The sequence below is a fragment of the Rhinatrema bivittatum genome, chromosome 4, assembly GCF_901001135.1.
Source record: "Rhinatrema bivittatum chromosome 4, aRhiBiv1.1, whole genome shotgun sequence".
NCBI lineage: Eukaryota > Metazoa > Chordata > Amphibia > Gymnophiona > Rhinatrematidae > Rhinatrema > Rhinatrema bivittatum.
In genome coordinates this window covers 316,602,616-316,623,136 of record NC_042618.1, presented here as the reverse complement: position 1 = coordinate 316,623,136, position 20,521 = coordinate 316,602,616, and the positions used below count along the sequence as shown (strand labels likewise).

General features: G+C 45.3%; 1 protein-coding gene across 1 annotated transcript in view; it reads right to left on the bottom strand.

Moving 5' to 3' along the window:
- TRIM16 (tripartite motif containing 16) overlaps positions 1-16,703 on the bottom strand; it is a 46,010-nt gene extending 29,307 nt beyond the window's left edge. The window contains exons 1-2 of the mRNA XM_029600289.1: positions 16,078-16,703; positions 5,154-5,249 (exon numbers count right to left, since the gene is read on the bottom strand). Coding sequence (XP_029456149.1) covers positions 5,154-5,249; positions 16,078-16,668 — 687 coding nt within the window. The 5' untranslated portion in view covers positions 16,669-16,703. The remainder of the gene's footprint in view (positions 1-5,153; positions 5,250-16,077) is intronic.
- Between the last annotated feature and the right edge of the window lie 3,818 nt (positions 16,704-20,521).

The following is a 20,521-nucleotide window of genomic DNA, read 5'->3' as shown; positions in this document are numbered from 1 at the left end:
CTGAATTTATGTGCCTATATGTAAACCGTTGTGATGGTATAGAAAAGATTCTAAATAAATAAATAAATGATAAAAATGTGGTCCAAGAAGGTCCACAATTATAAGAAGAAATTTTCTATCCACTCCACCTCCTCAGCTCATGCAACCAATCTTAGAAAAGTTAACTACACAACTATCTTCACAATCCTCATTCCTGAAGGTTTTATAGTCAGAACAGAAAAAGTCTTGTAATTCTATCTCTTCTACAGATAGAAAACCTTCTAGAGACCTATAAAGCTCTCTGATTCAGAGAATGATTACCATTTTTCTTACAACTTCTGCTCTTATCAATCTCTAGATGACTCAATGGACTACCTTTAGACCCAAACCAGCTAGAAGAACCTTTCCACAGGAAGACATGACTTACCCTACTTTTCAGCATAAAATGTCAGAAGCAATTGTGTTTAAGTCAACAGAAGAGCAAGATCCATAGGTAGATTTTAGATATTCTAAAAATGCTTACAAACACTAAAGTAACCTATTTCTGCTCATATAGTCCTACAAGATGTTCAGACTAAATTGTGGCAAACTCCTCTCTCAATGCTTCTGGTTTCCAGGAAGCTTGACCTTCAGTATAGACTACAACTCTGTCTAGGTCACAAGAACGTTCAATTTCCTCATGAGACCATTGTGCTGAAGTCTGTTCTAAAAAGAGCAAAAAGATCCAAGATTCATTTCAATACACCACCTGAAAAAGATGCAAAATGGCTAAATTCTACAGGGGAAAAAAGTGTTTCAATCAGCAATGTTACAGAGCAGAATTTCTGGTCCATTTAGAATAGATGTCTTTGTGGACACATTGAGTTGCCATCTTCAATTTCACTAATGGTCATTCCATCCCATCATGACTCAGTTTCTCTTTCATCTGTAGGAAATTCTGCATGTAACCCTTTCTTTTGGGACCTCCTGGAATCAAGGGCTCATAACAAACCCTGAGGCTAATCTTACTCACAGTTCTCCTCTCTTTTCTATTTCTTTCAGACACAGTCTCAATAGGCTATCAAGATGCCAGGGTTCTTCTACTGCCATGGAGGAGGATAAACCTCCAGGGCCCTAGGCTCACAGGGGTGGGACCAGGAAACAGTCTCTCACAAAGATACTCACAATTTTAAAGTCCTTGCTTGGGGCTTTGTTGTTCCAGAAGAACCAGGTGAGACACTCAAATGTGGTGTTCAAAATAATGTTTACTGTAACCAAGATGCTTGAAAAGTTCAATTCACAAAAAGAAATCTCAATAAAATCTTCATATAAAAAGAATTGTCCAAGGGTGCCAGTTCTAAAGCTGATAAAACTGAGCCATTTGGTGGTGATGTTGGGAATTCCACACCTGGATGATAGGAAGTAGGTCCCAGTAGGGCAAGGATCTCCTATATCACTCCCCTGACGGTAAATTTCAAATGGTGGGTTTCTGATGACAGAAACCTAAAAAAAAAAAGCCAAAGTCAAAACAAAGTCCCTCTGGGCAGGACTTGATGGCAAAATTTGTCCTCCCAAACAACTGGAAAAATGTTCAATAAATAGAGGGAAACTTTCTCTTCTAGCAGAGGACACTGTAGCCTCTCCCTTTTACAGGTAGGTAGGAATAAACAGTTACAAATTCTGCCCCCCTCTATGTAAGGAAACTTCACTACTGAACAGGAACTACTGAACAGGAACTTCACTACTGAACATAAGCTTGTCCAAAATGGACAAAGCTCCTTGAAAACGTCTTCTCCCTCCAAAGGACAGTATCTCACAGGTACATGAGGGCACTGGTGAAAGCAAGGCCCCAATCAACTAAAAAGGCTGTGAATCCTAAAAAGGTGCACTATCACGCTCTTCTTTCCTCTCCAAAAATTAAACTACAACCACGACCTCTATACATGTACCACCCACATTTATAGGGGATGGCTGACCAGCCTCAAAGAAGGAATCTTTAGGAATGGTCTGCCAATTGCTAGAAATTTTCTTAAGTGTATCCTAAGGGCAATTAATCAGTAAAAGATCATAGCATTTCTTACATGCAAGTAGACACCTCTACAGCTTTGTTCAACCATAAGCTCCCTTTCTACTGCTCCAAATGACCAGCACACAACTGCATAGAATTAGACACATTTTTCATTCCATGGAATCAAGGCCTGATGTATGTGTTTCCTCCAACGCCTAAACATTGTTCAACCAATACAACAAAATATATTAGAGATGTGAATCATTTTTTGTGTGTCGTTTTTTTGCAGTTCGGGGTTTTCTTTCCCGCAAAAAATCTTTTTTTGGGTTAGTGCGCACTAACGGGAGTTAGTGTGCGCTAACTCCCATTAGTGGGCGCTAACTCCATTAGTGCGCACTAACAAATACCGTTAGATTTTGTTACTTTTTGTTAGTTTTTGGAAGTGCGTGCTAACAGGATTTAGCGCGCACTAATGGGAGTTAGCACACACTAATTCCCATTAGTGCGCACTAACCTGAAAAACTATTTTTCGCGAAAAAATGGGAACATCCTGATCGTTTTCCGGGCTCCCCGAAACATGCCGAATTGGACAATTTCATTGACATTTTCCAATTCGACAAAAACAAATGCACATCTCTAGAATATATTTCCTAACCACCTCTCTCAATACGATAGAATGTATCTTCATCCCAGTCTTCACTCTTTGACACTCACAGCATGAATGTTGAAAGCAGAATAGTACAGGCCATGCTTCTATCTTTGGAAATCAAAGAAGTTATTCTTGCAGCAAGAAGACTATCCACTAAGTTTTCTTACAACTATATGCAGAAAAGATTTGCCATCAGCTGTGCATTAAACAGGAAGGTTCCATTCATTTGTTCATCAACTTTGCTTCAGTATGTCCTCAGCCTCTCCAATTTGGGGTTAAAGACCATTTCTATCAGAGTGTATTTAAGTGCTGTTGTAGCATACCATCAACACCTACAAGATCTTCCAGCACCTCATTATATGATGGTAGCAAAATTCCTGAAAGCCCTCATCAATTTTCAATCTCTGATAAAAAAAATCCCTCCTACATAATGGGAGCTAAATATTGTTCCCTCTCAATTAAGGAAGCCTCCTTTTGAAATTTGAATCTCAGATTGCTTTCTTGGGAGGTACTGTTTCTTATAGCACAGTACACAGAGTAATTGAGCTCCAGGCTTTGGTGGTCCAATCTTCTTATACTCAAAGTTTTTAGAATAGGGAAGTAAAGAACTCATTCAAAGTTTTTTTGCCTAAGGTTTCTCAGTTTCACTTAAACCAATGCATAGTCCTACCAACATTTATTTTCCCCAAAACCTCATTCTAACAAGGAAGAACCAGCCCTCCATACTTTGGATTAGATAAGAGCTCTATTCTTAAAAAGATCTAAGCTTTTCAGAAAATATCCTCAGTTGTTTCTTTCAAACCTATAAAGCAGGGGTGGCGAACTCCAGTCCTCAAGGGCCACAAACAGGCCAAGTTTTCAGGATAACCACAATGAATATGCATGAGATAGTTTTGCATACATTGGAGGCAGAGCATGCAAATCTATATCATGTATATTCATTGTGGATATCCTAAAAACCTGGCCTGTTTGTGGCCCTCGAGGATCGGAGTTTGCAACCTGTGCTATAAAGCAACACTTTCTACCTGGTTATCTGATTGTGTCTCCTACTGCTAGTGAATGCTGGCCAACAACTTCATAGCAAAGGAAAAGCGCATCACGGCCAAGCTGTTTCCATTTCATTAGCACATCTTCACTTTGCTTCTATTCAAGATGTCTGCAAAGCAGGCACTTGGTCTTCTATCCATACTGGTATTATTAGACATTATTATCTTGAAAATGAATCCCACAGAGACAGCTGCTTTGGCCAGACAGTACGTGGGAGGGTTTTTTTTTTAAACAAAATACTTCAGCTCTCCCTCCATCCTTTCTTCTATGTGCTGCAATTTCTTCACAGCTAAACTAAAGGATCTATTTACTACTTTGCAACCCTCAGCTTGGGAATCCCCGCTTGTATGCTGAATTCAGTCCTGCTTGCTCGCAAAGAAAGCAAGTTGCTATTGAAAGCAGAACAATTTAGTCACATAACCCCACCTTTCTCCAAATAGAGTTGAAGGAATCAGCTACATGGGAACACCCGAACGTGCTCAGAAAGACTTCTTTCTGAGCTCTGATAGAGCACATTCAGCAATGGCATGGTCTGATGACATTGCTCACTTGTGTACCTGAATTGTCTTGCTGTATACAGCAAACCTGTTACAGGTAAGCAACTTTGCTTTATCCATGGAAATAGCTATGAAAATTTGCCCTTTATTTGTTTATCTTATGGGAAATGTGCTATAACAATTATCAAGTAGCCTACAAGCTAATGTTCAGAAGGTAGTGAGGGCCATCTAACCATAACAATATTTTAGATCTGAAACTGGGTACAGTTCTTACGCTGGGATCTATGAACTAAACCTTATCATTTAGCATGCATGGCAAGGGTCTTTTGTGAACTGTAAAAATAGTGTACAATGCAATATGGGATAAAAGTGCATATTAAGATGGTCCCTCAATACATTAATGTGTATGCGCTAAATTAGTGCTTACCCATATGTAAATGAAGGAGCATTATATGCAAATATGACTTTAACATGTGCATGGTAAATAGCATGGTCTAGTCTCCTTACATTCTATTTATCTTGCTCACTAAGGCCAAAAATGTAATATGATGGGGAGAGAAAGTATGCCTTGAGCTGGGTTCCAACTGCCTGATGAAGCTTCAAGGTTAAGATGGGATAATGATACTAGAAAGGAACTTTTTGTAAGATTTTTCAATACCACTAATATATTTGTTGATTTGTGTAATATGTTTTGCCTTTCTTCACATGTGATAGTACATTAAGTTCCATACTAACATGCACATTACAATTTTACAGAATCGCATGCTAAAACTAATTTAAGGTGAGTTTTATTGCATGTGTGTGTTCTTCTATAGTTGACATATTAAAGTCAAAAAAGTCCTGGTGGTAACATCAGAAGGGGTGAGTCTGATTGATTATGTTGATCTTTAGTTAAGTGGAGCTTATGAAAAAAAGCTTTTTTCAGTCACTGCAATAATTTTGCACTTCAGGTGCTAAAGTAAAAAAAAAAACTGGATCTTGGCTGATTTCTTACTTGTATGGAAGCCATGTTCGCTTGCAGCTTCACGATGGCATTCTCTGCAGACTTTAGCTTCTTATCATAGTCTGCTGTGGTCTGAAGAAGCTCCCTCTGTAACACAAAGCAAAGTGCAGGCTAGATCTAACTGCAACCCAAAAGACACTACTGTTACTTTTCCTGTATGATGAACAGAGATGCTGGACCTAGCAAGGCACAATGAGGGCAACATTCAAAGCTGACCATTTAAGTAACTTAGCCGAAATAACTTAACCGACTAAGTTACAATGTATATTCAGCAGCACAGCAAAGCTGTCTCTACTTAGCCACATAAGTCCTGCTTATCTGACTAAAGCACTGAATGTGTTTTGAATATTGACCTCACTGTACCTGAATCCCCCTTGGTGTCGATGATGTAGATATAGAAGCAGTGGCTTGCAGCCAGGGCCTTGAAAGGATTCAGTGAATCACCAACCCAAAAGGTTTCTCAGCAAAGTGTCAACTCAATTTTATACATCAGAACAGGGATAAACCAAACCCCTGCCCGATCCGATCAGTGGCATCACACCTCTCTATACCAACCGGACAGCAGGAGTCGCATTTATCCAAACATTATCGCCTGCCTCCACGGGGCCAATCTCGCAGCTCTTACTGTGAGACCAGCCTCACAGCAGCAGGAGATAATGTTTAGATAAATGCAACTCCTGCCATCACCCACCTCACAACTTGGCAAGCCACCATGGAGCCTGCCCTGTTGGCAGCCAAAGAGAGAAGAGGGAAGTGATGACTGCCAGTGGACTCCATCCTTTTGGCAGCTGAAGAGAGGAGGAGGATGTGGTGGCCACCAGTGGACTTCATCCCGCTGGTTGCCTGAAAGAAGAAGAAGAAGAACCTAGCATGGCCAGCGGACCCCATGCGTGTGTGTGTGTATGTGTGTGGCTAGGGTACAACATGGGTGGTGGGGTGGTGACAGCGTGTGTGTGTGTGTGTGTGTGTGTCGATTAGTACCTGGGTGTGGGGGTGAGAGCCTGGTTATGTGTGACTATGTAGGTTTGAGAGGCTGTGTGTGTGGGTGTGACTGCCTGCCTCTGTGTTTTGTGGATGATTCCTTGGTTGGGTGAGCTCCTGTCTATATGTGGGTGAGAGGATGTGTGTATGTGTGAGTTAAGAGCCTGGGTGTGTGTAGGGGTGGGGGGGAGCGCACAGCTGGGTGAGCACCTGTGTGTATGTGGGACCTACACCCTGAATGCGTGAGGGTGGATGGAAGACTCCATGTGTGTGTGTATGTATGTGTGTGTGTGTGTGTGTGTGTGTGTGTGAGACAGAGAGAGCTGGGTGGGTGAGAACTGGTGTGTATGTGGGTAGATGAGAGCCAGTATGAGTTAGTGGGAGAGAGCCAATGTGTGTGTGTGAGAGTGAGAGAGGATAACGCTTGTACAGATCCCCCTCCCCCAATCCACAACAATTTTAGAGTGACTGGAAATCAAAACATCCCAGGTATGGAGAGCAGGAGATTTTTAAAATCTTTAATTTAATTATTGGATGTGTTGCGGATCCCGGCTGCAGCAGGCCTCGGCCGGTCCCCCCTACCTGCTCCTCCACCAGTCTCTGCTGCAGCCCGGCGTGGCGCAACCCGCTCCGTGGCAGGCCAACCGCGGCCTACCGCATGGCCGCGAACACTGTCCTCCTCCGTCCGGCAGGGGCTCTCCCTAGGCGCATGCGTGGGGCCCTGCCCTTTAAAGGGGCCACAGCAGGAAAACCTAGCCCGGCCCCAGAAGATGACATCACAAGGGAGGGGTATTTAAACCCCACAGCATCCTGCAGTCCTTTGCCTTTGCAACAGGTCATCTCCTTGGAGTGCTATTTGCTATTCCAGATGTCTTCGTTCCTGTTCCTGCCTTGATCCTGGTTCCATTCCTGCTTCTACTCCAGTCCTTGTGTTCTTGAGACCTGTCTCGGTGATCCAGTTCCTGCTTTCCTGTCTATGCCTTCATTCCAGTCTTCGGTCTTTTCCTTGATCCTCAGTTCCTGTGACCTCATCCTCGGCTTGAACTTCTGGTTTGACCTTGGCTTGTCTTTTCGTCTCTGCTTGTCTGCTGCCCGTCTCGACCCTTGTCCTGGTACTTCATTCTTGCCTGTGTGCTGCCTGCCCCGGACCTTCTGCTTGGATTCCGTTCCGCTCCTTCGCTGCCAGCACAGACCCAGACCTCTGACTCTGTCTTCATTCTCAGCTTCATCTTCCTCCTCGAGGCACCCGCACCTAAGTCCTGCCGGCCCCAGCACCCAAGGGCTCAACCTGCGGGGAAAGAGGGCTGGTATAGGTAAAGGTCCAGCCGGGTTGTCCTCATCAGCTCCACTTACCAGAGACGAGATCCATTGGGGGCAATCCCTCAGTGGTCACACCACCACTCTCTCTGGCCCAAGGGTCCACAACTATAACAGGATGTTATTTGCTATGTCTGCTGTGTTGAAATATATTGGTATTTTGGGAAATTTTATAAACATTTTTATGAGGTTTTAATTACTGGATGTTCTGTTCACCAGTTGTTTTTAAATATGTATTCTTTTTATTAGTATGGTTTTTTGTGGTCCCGGTCACGACCGGGACCTTACTTCCTTCCTCCCGCACCCGCCGGTGCGCAGGCCGGTCTGTTCGTCGGCGACCTCGCAGGGGCAACACCATCGGAGGCTCTCCGGGGGACGCCTAGGCCTTAGGCGCGCGCACGCGCATGCACAAGAAGGGCTCAGATATAGCCCTGTTCCTGCCATGAGACGCTCCGCTCCTTCCGCTGACGTCAGACTCCGGGGGGGGTATGTAACCCCGGCGCCTGCTCTCAGTCAGGGCCTTGCAACAGGGTTCCCTAGCGCTCACACGTTGCACCGGGCCCCGACGCGTCTCACCAGGCCCTGTGCTTGCTTCGTCTCCTGTCCGATTCCTGCTTGTCTTCCTTGGCCTCCCAGCCAGTGGCGTAGCTACGGGTGGGCCTGGGTGGGCAGTGGCCCACCCACTTTCCATTCAGGCCCACCCAAATTTCTTTGCAAGACACTGCAGCCAATAAAAGCAGGCAGCATCAGCAGGCACCCAAGGGAGAAAAAAAAATAAAATCAGCTGGTGTGTTGCGGCTCCCGGTGTCCCACAGCCCCAGTAATACTTCCCTTTACCTTCTTCCTGCCCCCGCGGGCCAATGGGAAACCTCCTATCTTCTTCCTGCCCCCGTGGGCCAATGGGAAACCTCCTCCCTTCGACCTGCCCCCGCGGGCCAATCGGAAGCCTTCTTCCTGCCAGTGGAAGGAGGAAGCCTCTGATTGGCTGGTGGGGCAGGAAGAAGGGGGTCATCAGGGTGGGAGGAGTGGCAGTGTTCAAGCCATGGGCTGGAAATGCAGGGCAGGGAGGTGACTGGGGTGTGTGTGAGACAGAGACTGGGCAGGGAGGTGACTGGGGTGTGTGTGAGACAGAGCCTGGGCAGGGAGGTGACTGGGGTGTGTGAGAGACAGAGACTGGGCAGGGAGGGTGACTGGGGTGTGTGTGAGTCAGAACCTGGGCAGGGAGGTGACTGGGGTGTGTGTGAGACAGAGACTGGGCAGGGAGGGTGACTGGGGTGTGTGTGAGACAGAGCCTGGGCAGGGAGGGTGACTGGGGTGTGTGAGAGACAGAGACTGGGCAGGGAGGGTGACTGGGGTGTGTGTGAGATAGAGCCTGGGCAGGGAGGTGACTGGGGTGTGTGTGAGACAGAGACTGGGCAGGGAGGTGACTGGGGTGTGTGTGAGACAGAGACTGGGCAGGGAGGGTGACTGGGGTGTGTGTGAGACAGAGACTGGGCAGGGAGGGTGACTGGGGTGTGTGTGAGACAGAGACTGGGCAGGGAGGGTGACTGGGGTGTGTGAGAGACAGAGACTGGGCAGGGAGGGTGACTGGGGTGTGTGTGAGACAGAGACTGGGCAGGGAGGTGACTGGGGTGTGTGTGAGACAGAGACTGGGCAGGGAGGTGACTGGGGTGTGTGTGAGACAGAGACTGGGCAGGGAGGGTGACTGGGGTGTGTGTGAGAGACAGAGCCTGGGCAGGGAGGGTGACTGGGGTGTGTGTGAGACAGAGCCTGGGCAGGGAGGGTGACTGGGGTGTGTGAGAGACAGAGACTGGGCAGGGAGGGTGACTGGGGTGTGTGTGAGACAGAGCCTGGGCAGGGAGGTGACTGGGGTGTGTGAGAGACAGAGACTGGGCAGGGAGGTGACTGGGGTGTGTGTGAGACAGAGACTGGGCAGGGAGGGTGACTGGGGTGTGTGTGAGACAGAGACTGGGCAGGGAGGGTGACTGGGGTGTGTGTGAGACAGAGACTGGGCAGGGAGGGTGACTGGGGTGTGTGTGAGACAGAGACTGGGCAGGGAGGGTGACTGGGGTGTGTGAGAGACAGAGACTGGGCAGGGAGGGTGACTGGGGTGTGTGTGAGACAGAGCCTGGGCAGGGAGGTGACTGGGGTGTGTGTGAGACAGAGACTGGGCAGGGAGGTGACTGGGGTGTGTGTGAGACAGAGACTGGGCAGGGAGGGTGACTGGGGTGTGTGTGAGACAGAGACTGGGCAGGGAGGGTGACTGGGGTGTGTGTGAGACAGAGACTGGGCAGGGAGGGTGACTGGGGTGTGTGTGAGACAGAGACTGGGCAGGGAAGGTGACTGGGGTATGTGTGAGACAGAGACTGGGCAGGGAGGGTGACTGGGGTGTGTGTGGGGTGTGACTGGGGTGTGTGTGAGACAGAGACTGGGCAGGGAGGTGACTGGGGTGTGTGTGAGACAGAGACTGGGCAGGGAGGTGACTGGGGTGTGTGTGTGAGAGACAGAGCTGCTGCTCCTGGTATGTGCTTTCAAGGGAAAGGAGTAGGAGAGTTGCTGGAGATGGTAAGTAAAAGTGGCATTTTAAGTTTATTTTTCTTGATTGAATGCCATTTTAATTATTGAGTATTATGTGATGTGTCTGCTGTTTTGAAATATTTTATTGATATTTGGACAATGTTTAATAATTTTTATGAGTTTTGTTGGATGTTATTCTGTTCATCAGCTGTTTTGAAACATTTATTAATATAGTTTTACAGTTATTTCTGTGTGGGGCTCTATAGCAGCTTGGCTTGTTCTGTTTTCCTAATAGGAGGTGTATTAGTGTTTAGGACCTGATTTAATATTTGTAGTGTTGCCTTTTCATAGATAGGGTTGTTATATGTTCCATAATGCAGGTGTAACTTTCTGCGGCTTAGTTTGTGTGCATTATTGCAGATCCTGGGACTGTTAGGTGCTATATTTCTCTTTCCATTTCTCCAGGTTTGCACTGCATGCAGAGTGGCTTTTTTTGGTTTTCCATTCCAGTTTCTATCTCCATATTTATAATGTGTAGTCTTTCTGTACTTTGGTGAAGGTCGGTTCTGTGTGTGTGCCTGAGGTGAGGTATTTTACTAGCATGTAGGCAATTGTATCAATCTTATTTGTGGATGCAGAGTGTATGTTTACATGATGATAGCTTAGTAAATGACAGGGCTGGATAGCCTTTTTCTCCTGTCTACCCAGTTATCCTCTCCACACTGCTAAGGATACATCCCAGCTGTCAGCCAAAGGGTGTGACCACCTTCAAGACATCTCTTTATCCAGAACAGTCTTTTTTTCTGTTCTTCCTTTGTAAAGAAATGGGGATGAATGTCAGGAGCCCCTGGATTCGATTCAGCAAATGTCAGCATCAGAGGAAGACTAAAACTAAATAGTTGAGTCATAGGAAAGGAAAAGAAATCTTCAAAGATATTTATCTGTTTTATTGATACAGATTAATAAGGCATTTGCTCAATTATGGTAAATATTTTGGTACAAATTCAATGATGAAGGAACCCTCTTTCCTATTTTCTTAAACTTATCAAACGCAGTAATTCATGACCATCATAATAGGCATCATTGTGTGGTAAAGTATACCTTTGTCACTCTGCCTTATGCTTAATCATAGGTCAGTCCATATTTTTAAGTGTTTTTGTTGCTTAATTCACCCCAGTGATATACTCCAAATTTCTAGCAATAATCTTGTGTTACATCAATTCAAGGTTACTTTTGTTGAAAATTATGAACCAAACTTATCTGGATAATACAATGTTATTACTTCTTCTTAACCACCATCGACTTTGAGCTTGATGCCCTCAAACTGTCAGCAATATGAGAATTCACTATATTGCTGTTCTATGCCCGACATTTCACAATGTTTTGGACTAGCATCGAGTCCTTCTTCAAGGGCGTAATATATTCCACAGCATGGCGTATCTTGGTGTGGCATCAAGCTCAAAGTCGATGGTGGTTAAGAAGAAGTAATAACATCGTATTATCCAGATAAGTTTGGTTCATAATTTTCAACAAAAGTATCCTTGAATTGATGTAACAAGATTATTGCTAGAAATTTGGAGTATATCACTGGGGTGAATTAAGCAACAAAAACACTTAAAAATATGGACTGACCTATGATTAAGCATAAGGCAGAGTGACAAAGGTATACTTTACCACACAATGATGCCTATTATGATGGTCATGAATTACTGCGTTTGATAAGTTTAAGAAAATAGGAAAGAGGGTTCCTTCATCATTGAATTTGTAATTAGTTTGAACCTAGTTCCATCCTAAAAGTACATTGCCTTTCTGAGCTTTTTTCAAGTAGAAATATTTTGGTACAACATTCCAGAGGGTTTTAAAACATCTCACAGAATACTGTGATGTATGATGAGATATCTGTCTTTATAGTAGACTAGTATATGGTTCTTTTTAAGTTATGGGATACTGCCACTTGAGATCTCTTTAAGTATAATTGAAATGCTTTCATAACTATATATTAGGTTTAGCATTGGTAGCTGCTTGAAGTAATTGAGTTTAAAATATTAAAAGTATAACAGCTGTAGCAGATTATTTAGAAATCTATTGTCAGGTGTGTGTGTGTGAAAGTATTTATCAATAAGAATATGAATTCCATGGCTCAGACTTTTAGTGCCCACCCATGTTAACCTTGGGCCCAGCCAAAAATTCATTTCTGGCTACGCCACTGCTCCCAGCATGGCTCCTGCCTGACTCCGGCTATCTTCAGCTTCAGCACCAGCCCGGTTCCAGTACTCATTTTCGGCTTTAGCTCCAGCCAGGTTCCAGTATCCGTCTTCAGCTTCAGCACCAGCCTGGTTCCAGTACACATCTTCAGCTCCTGTCTGGTTCCAGTAGCCAGTCCTGCTTCAGCTCCTGTCTGGTTCTAGTAGGCAGTCCTGCTTCAGCTCCTGTTTGGTTCCAGTAGCCAGTCCTGCTTCAGCTCCTGTCTGGATCCAGTAGCCAGTCCTGCTTCAGTTCCTGTCTGGTTCCAGTAGCCAGTTCTGCTTCAGTTCCTGCTTGCTTCAGTCCTAGCTTGCTTCAGTTCCTGCCTGTCTCCTGATCCCTGCCTGCCTGCTTCAGCTCCAGCTTCCGTGTTCTAAGACCCAGCGGCCGGATTCCTACGGGCTCCTCCCGGGGGAGTACCGGTTTCCAGGGTGAAGCTCACGTCCAGCTCCTGCCTGGTATCCGCCTCCCGACCTGTCACTCACCAGAGACTGTAGTACACCTCTCTCACAGGTCGGCCCAAGGGTCCACTAAACAGTTCACTCACAACATGGTTTTTCTTTTATTATTGTTTTTTTGTGTCTTATTTTGCCTTTGGTAGGGGTATTTCTGTATTCTGTATTCATGATTGAGGTGTGGGATTCTGTTAGTGTATATTTTCTGTGTAGGCATCTATAAAAGTTTGTCTTCTGTTTTCAATAAGAGGTATATTGGTCTTACTAAGGCTTGATGTAATGTTTGCAGTGTTGCTCTTTCCTGGGTAGGGTTGTTGCTGTTTCAGTCCTGGGAGTTAAGTTAGCATTGTTTTGATATGGCAGATTTGTCTGTTGAAGTAACTGTATTTTTAGCAGGCTGTGATAGCTTTTATTGGAACTGTGTAAGCATTATCCAAAAATACTGTACATGGATAATTGAGACAATATAGGACCCGTGTTTAGATGTGAATGTCTCTTATTTCACATCTAAAAGCTTTTGTACAATATTTTTAGGTACATATATATTTTTTTATTTTACAGGTATTTTAGGCAGCCTGGCTTGCTTTGCTTTCTAAATAGGAGGTATATTGGTGTTTTAGAACTTGATGTAATATTTGCAGTGTTGCCTTTAAGTTGGTAGGATTGTAGTTTGAGTGCTGGCAGTTAGAACAGTTCTTGGTATGGGAGGATTACTATATTGTAATTGTTTATTCATGGCTTTTTGAGGGCCAAGCCCTCACCCATTACATGTTACAACAGGCCTAATGCCATATAGGTTCCATGTGTCTTTCCTTTCTAGGGGAGAGGGAGCAAGACTGCTGTAGACCAGGGAGGGAGTGCAGGTGGGCAGGTGGCAAATGTGGAAGGGAAGAGGGGACTGAAGGAACGAGACTGAATCCCCTACCATAAATGTTACTGTATGCCACTGTACAGAAGGATGTTTTTCTAAGAAAAACCCTAAAGGAATACTTCCAAATATGAATCTGAATACAGCCATCTGCCAAGCAGGTGACTCAGATATCAGACCTCAATTACACTTGCAATGTAAGAATGCCTCTCAAAGAATACGTCATCCTAATTTGACAAGAGGCCCTGGGAAGGCACTTACATGCCAAAAAAGAAAAGGGATTTCTTGCCGCATGATCCTATTTCCTTGTTATCAGCAAGCCAAGATAAATTAGAATGCTTCAAGCATGTTCTGGGAACATCAGAAATGGTTCAGCCTTGCTTTGTTAGAGCCATTATTATTATTAATAATAATAATAATAATAGAAAAGCATCTCTATTTATACAGCACTTTCCATTCAAATGGCAACTCAATATGCTTTACAGACAATCAGGCCAATGCAATATCGAGTGTTGATCCTAGTGCATAGGTTAAGAAGCGCTTGGACATGCATCCATAACTCCTTATGCAATAAGGGGATTAGCATGTTCTAAATGCAGGTCCAAACCAGCACATAGCTAATAGCACTCCTTACATGTAAATTCATGTTGATGAGGCTATTAGCTATTACCCACCTATGTAAAAAACAAATGTGCACCCAGCGCACACATTTTTTATCTCAAAAATTAACGCCTGTTCCAGACCAGGTGTTAAGTCTTGAGAAGCCACTAAAGTTAACAGAAAAGCAGAAAACACTGCTTTTTTGTAGTTCCTCTAACTTAATATTGTGGCAATATCAAGTCGGAGAAATCGAAAAAAAGGAGTAAGTTAAAAAAAAAATTAAAGAAAACAATGTCTTGCCAGCGGTCAGATTAGGAAAACGAGAGTCCATTTCCCTAACCTGTGGCAGTGCATAGGTTAGGGAAATGTTCGCTTGTAAAACCGAGTGTCCGTTTTCCTAACCCGCGCACAGCCACTTCTCCTGGGCACCCGATGCTGCGGAGGTGCTAGGGATGCACAGTTACCCCTAGCGCTACCCGGCTAACTTTGCCTATATATTCAGCAACCTTGGGTGCACCATTGAATGTACCCAGCTACCTTAAAGTTAGCCTGATAATTTTATCCGGATAACATTATGACAGGTATACAAGCCAACCAGAGTTAGCAGGACAAATTATCTGCCTAACTCAGCTCCTCCCAGTTACGCCCCCGGAATGCTCCTGACTTATCTGCCTAAATTTTAGCCACATAAAAAGTTAGCCAGCTAAAATTTAGCCAGATAAGGATCGAAACATTCATTTAGCTGGATAACGTCTGAGTTATCCAGCTAAATGCTTTTAAATATGGACTTCTAAGTAGCTTTCCTAAGATCACATGGAGACAGACCCAAATACATTTTTGATCATTTGAGATGGAGCAAAGAAATCCTAAATCACCAATCCAAGAGTTCACATACTACAGCATACTGATACAGCGCACTGAAATGGAAACAATCACACCCTCTGATTCTCAGTGTACATATTACAAACACACAGATTGGGTTTTTTTTAATGTGTATTGGAGGTATATGATCTTCATTGCCTGGCATCCATCGGACATTCATGACACACATGAAAGGCCCAGGACTGCACCTGCTAGTCATATCATAAAGGTGAGATGCATCTGCCCTCATCAAGGTGGCCTTGTTATTTTACTAACGTGATGCCAGGCGCTGCAGGAACTCCCAGTTACAGTAAAAAGAAACCAGTTGGGTCTGGATGTGTGGGGAAAAGAACAGGCAATTCTTTTCTTTTAAGTCCAGCAAAAAGAAAAAAAAAAACTGGCAATCATGCCAAGTCATTTCCTATTAGGAGTTTCTCATAGTACATAGTAAATGGTGGCAGATAATCCAGTCCACCTAGTATGGTGTTGTTGTTTAGGGCTTTTACTGCCACCTCCATGCAGGTTAACCCATATTCAGGGTTAACTAACTTCTCCCTCCCTCCCTCTCACCGCAACCTATTCTAGGATCAGATACTCCTGAATCACTAGATTTTTTTTCAGTCATGGGTATACATGAAGCAAAAACATGTGCCTTCTTGTCTTTAATTCTCACATACCTGAGGATTTTTTCTTATTGCAAATGTAGGCCAACTTCTTTTACTTAGCAAATTCAATTTTTTAAACAACATTTTTGCCACCTAATCTAAAAGTAACCAATTTTAGCAGCTTAAAATGAGAAATAAAGCTATTGGAAGCATATGAAACATAAATTTCCTGCTTTGCGATACTTCTGTTCTCACATTTCACTTCTCTCAATGTAAAGCATCATAATAGTCATGTTCTGTTGGATACACAGTAATAAAGGTCAACAAATAAGTTGTAGGTGATACTTTGCTCTGGACTCATTTTATACATTTGTGAACAGCTGTTCAGAGCATGCTTCGTTCCTTAAGTCAAGGCAGACTGACAGTCTTTCTTTACACAAAAAAGAATGTATAAATGTAGAGGTTACCTCTTTGTCTTTCCGTGCTTCTGTACATGTGATAGTATCATGTTCGTGGTGCTCCTCGGTCACACAGTCCTCACAGATGCATTTGAGGTCAGTCTGGCAGAACCACTCCAAGTGCTTCCCGTGGATGCTGCATGTCCGCAGGTCGAAGTCTTTCACTGGCTCCAAGAGCCTGTGGTTCTCCAGTTTGGGGTTTTCGATGTGGGGTCTCAGGTGAGCCTGGCAGTAGCTCACCATGCAGGTGAGACAAGACTTCACCGCCCTCACCTTTTCCTCCAGGCAGAAATCGCACAAGACCCCCTCGCTCTCGTCCTCAGCATGCTGGGCAGCTGCCTCCTGCTCCGGGGCATTCGCTTTTCCGGCGCACTCCTGGGCTCCGTTTGTAGCGGGGACAAACTCTGTTGCAGACCCGGAGTCTGAAATTGGCTTCAATTCAAGGCTGCTGCTGCCACCACCACAATCCTCCTTGGCTTTCTGTTCTTGGCTGCTGCCTGGAGAGACCTGCTCCCCACAGGACAAGGTGGCACAAGTTGGTACATCCTCACAACTGGGGGGTTTGGGAAGAAGGCTGGAAGAGGTTTTACTGTCAGCCATTTTCCAGGAACTCCTTCGTTAACTATGCTGCTGACTTCTGCTTCTGCAGCCTTGACTTATACGTACCCAACCTAAAAAAAAAAAAAGCCACACCTAAGCCATGCAGACCGCTTCAGGCCATTAACTCTTTGCTTCCTGATTTGAGCTCATATTGCTTAGAAGCCTGTCACACAGTCCTTCGGAAAAAACTGCACGCTGATTGTAAGAGTTGTTTTAGGCATAGTGTACATATCTGCTTCTATTCAACAGTTTGACAATCTAACAATGTTATTAAAGTTTGTTATAGCAAAGACTGCTGGCTATTCTGCACACGGGTTACTTAAGCATGTTTCTATCTAAGGCCTGTTATAAAGAAGACCTTACTGGGGCAATTTTCAGACTCTGCACCAAGTCTCAAAGAGAAAGGTCTGCTCGTGTTTTCGGTTCAAAGATCGCCGCAGGTGGTCTCATTCGCATCTGTTTTCTGTGCGGTACTTTTTTCTTGGAAAATAACGTGCATAGAATTGAAACTACAATCCACGTATCTTAAATTTCCTCCTCTGCCCAAAACATGCATCTCCCGCACCACCCCGGGAACACCTGCTTGAAATGCAGTTAAAAGAACATGCATTGTGGAACACCAGGCACACATTTAGCCGCATCAAGAAGCAAGGCCAATTTTCAGACAGGGCAATTTACACATTCAAATTACTATTTATCCACATAATGAGGTTTGAAAATTCTCCTCCCTGTTATTATTATGTTTATTTATATGATGTGTGATGTATTGCTCATATACCAAATGGTCCAAAAATAATGAAATTGTGAATAAATAATAATTTGTTTGAATGTATTTATTTGTTTATTTACAAGATTTATTTCTCACGCTCTCTCATCAATTGAGGTGGTTACAAAAATACATGGCCTTTTATCGAAACAGGAGCCTTTCATGTCCTGCAGTTCTGTAATACTTAAGAAACATACAGACAGCCACCTCAAGTGTGTAAAGTCTGGTTACAGCAGATCACCATTTTCTGGAAAACTTCTATTATTCAAAAATTAGTTGGTTTCATATGATCTGTTATGTGGAAAAAAACCTCTCATTATTCAAAATTCTTTTATCAAAGAACGTCCATTGTCCAGAATGGCCTTGGTCCTGACCATTCTGGATAAATGGTGCTCTGCTGTACTGTCTTTTGTCACTGGATCCGCACATAAGTGGGAACAGTGCTTTTTTAAAGAACATAAGAACATGCCATACCAGGTCGGACCAAGGGTCCATCAAGCCCAGCATGCTACGGGTGCGTCCACCACGCCGCCGACGGGCCAAGGGTTTAGAGGCCCTCGGGTACTCTTGTAGGCACGAGGAGCGCGTCCGCCTCTAGAGCGGATGGTGAGCCCTTGAGCCACGGCAAGACTTAGGGAGGAGCCCCAAGCCACACCGTGGGAGGTGAGCCGATGCAAGCATGGTGAGCCAGGCAGGTACTGAAGCAGGAGTATGGAACAGTCTGACCCTCAGTCGGACCTGCACGGCCATGGCAACCAACAACGCAATGTTGATTGATGAACGGTCCTCCGACTGTTCCAAGCCCTTTCGGACCTGCCGCTGGGTAACGGCATAGGGCGGCAGGCCGGACAGAGGACGAGGGCAGACAGTCCTTAGAACACTGAAGACATCAAAGACGAGGGCTGAAGCAGAGACATCATAGACGAGGGCTGAAGCAGAGACATGAGCACTGTCCCTCAGGGCGCCCTACTCAGCCCACCCGTGGGACTGAGTCGCGGACCACCCTGTCCCATACACGCCCTACTCAGCCCAGGGAGGCTGGTCGCGGACCACGATGAGAATGGGAGAGCGCAGGGAAGAAGCAAGGTACTGCACTCCAGGCAGTCGAGGTGGGATACTGCACTCCTGGCAGTCTGAAGCGGGATACTGCACTCCTGGCAGTCGAGGCAGGGTACTGCACTCCTGGCAGTCTGAGGCGGGGTACTGCACTCCTGGCAGTCTGGAGCAAGCAGGAACATCTGGAACTGGATCAGGAACAACATCAAGGCAACATCGGGAGCCAACATCAGGGAAACAGGCAGAGACATCCGGAAAGCAAGACATTGGCACTGTCTCTCAGGGCGCCCTACACAGCCAGCATGGCTGGACTGGTCACAGACCACCCTGTCCTACAGCCGCAGGAGCAGGACGAGCACAGGAAAGAGGAAGCGGTGGGTTTATAGAAACATAGAAACATAGAAATGACGACAGAAGAAGACCAAATGGCCCATCCAGTCTGCCCAGCAAGCTTCACACACTTTTTTCTCTCATACTTATCTGTTTCTCTTAGCTCTTGGTTCTATTTCCCTTCTACCCCCACCATTAATGTAGAAAGCAGTGATGGAGCTGCATCCAAGTGAATATCTAGCTGATAAGTTAGGGGTAGTAGGGGTAGTAACCGCCGCAATAAGCAAGCTACACCCATGCTTATTTGTTTTACTCAGACTATGTTATACAGCCCTTATTGGTTGTTTTTCTTCTCCCCTGCCGTTGAAGCAGGGAGCTATGCTGGATATGCATCGAAAGTGAAGTATCAGGCACATTTGGTTTGGGGTAGTAACCGCCGTAACAAGCCAGCTACTCCCCGCTTTGTGAGTGTGAACCCTTTTTTCTTCTCCCCTGCCGTGGTTTACTGCACTCCTGGCAGTCTAAGGCAAGTTGCTGCACTCCTGGCAGCCTAAAGCAAGCAGGAACATCTGGAACTGGATCAGGAACTGGATCAGGTACAGACATCAGGAACGAACATCAAGGCAACAGGGAGCCGTCAAGACAAGTGAGACCACGGATGACCTGGATCAGCAGACAGAACACAGCGATGTGCAAGCTAATCCGAAGGCAGACAGGACTGGAAACAAGGAACAAGAAGACACTGAACACGAAGCCATCAAGACACAGGAGACCATGGTGGACCTGGATCGGGAGAGGTCACAGGCAACTGTGGAGCCCAATCCGAAGGCAGACATCAGGACTGGAAACAAGGAACAAGAAGACACTGAACACGAAGCCATCAAGACACAGGAGACCATGGTGGACCTGGATCGGGAGAGATCACAGGCAACTGTGGAGCCCAATCCAAAGGCAAGTAGGAAGTGAAGTGAAAGTCCTTTTATACTGCAGGATGCAGGCAACTCCCTGGGAGGAGTTTGCCTGGACCGCCCCTTGCTGGCCCTATAACTGAGGTGGAGTGTCGCGGGCCGGCCCCTAGGGAGAAGGGCGTGGCTGGAACCAGGAAGTCCAAGCAAGCACAAGCAAGCCACAGGCAGGCCTCAAGGACAGCTAGGCCTCCCAGGCCCTGGAGCAATTCCTGGATGGTACACAGGTGAGGCCCTGGCTTCGGAGCGGCCTCCAGAGGAGAAGGTGAGATACCTCCTGCAGCGCAGCAACAGGGGGGATCGTAACACAGCATCCTGTTTCCAACAGTGGCCAATCCAGGCTACAAGTACCTGGCAAGTACCCAAAAACTAACTATATCCCATGCTACTGATGCTAGTAATAGCAGTGGTATTTTCTAAGTCAACTTGATTAATAGCAGGCAATGGACTTCTCATCCAAGAACTTAACCAACCCTTTTTTTAAACCCAGATAAATTCACTAACCACATCCCCTGGCAATAAATTCCAGAGTTTAATTGTGCATTGCGTGAAAAAGAACTTTCTCCGATTAGTTTTAAATGTCCTACATGCTAACTTCATGGAGTGACCCCTAGTCCTTCTATTATCCGAAAGTGTAAATAACTGATTCACAAATTTCCCATTCTAGATCTCTCATGATTTTAAAGACCTCTATCATATCCCCCCTCAGCCGTCTCTTCTCCAAGCTGAACAGCCC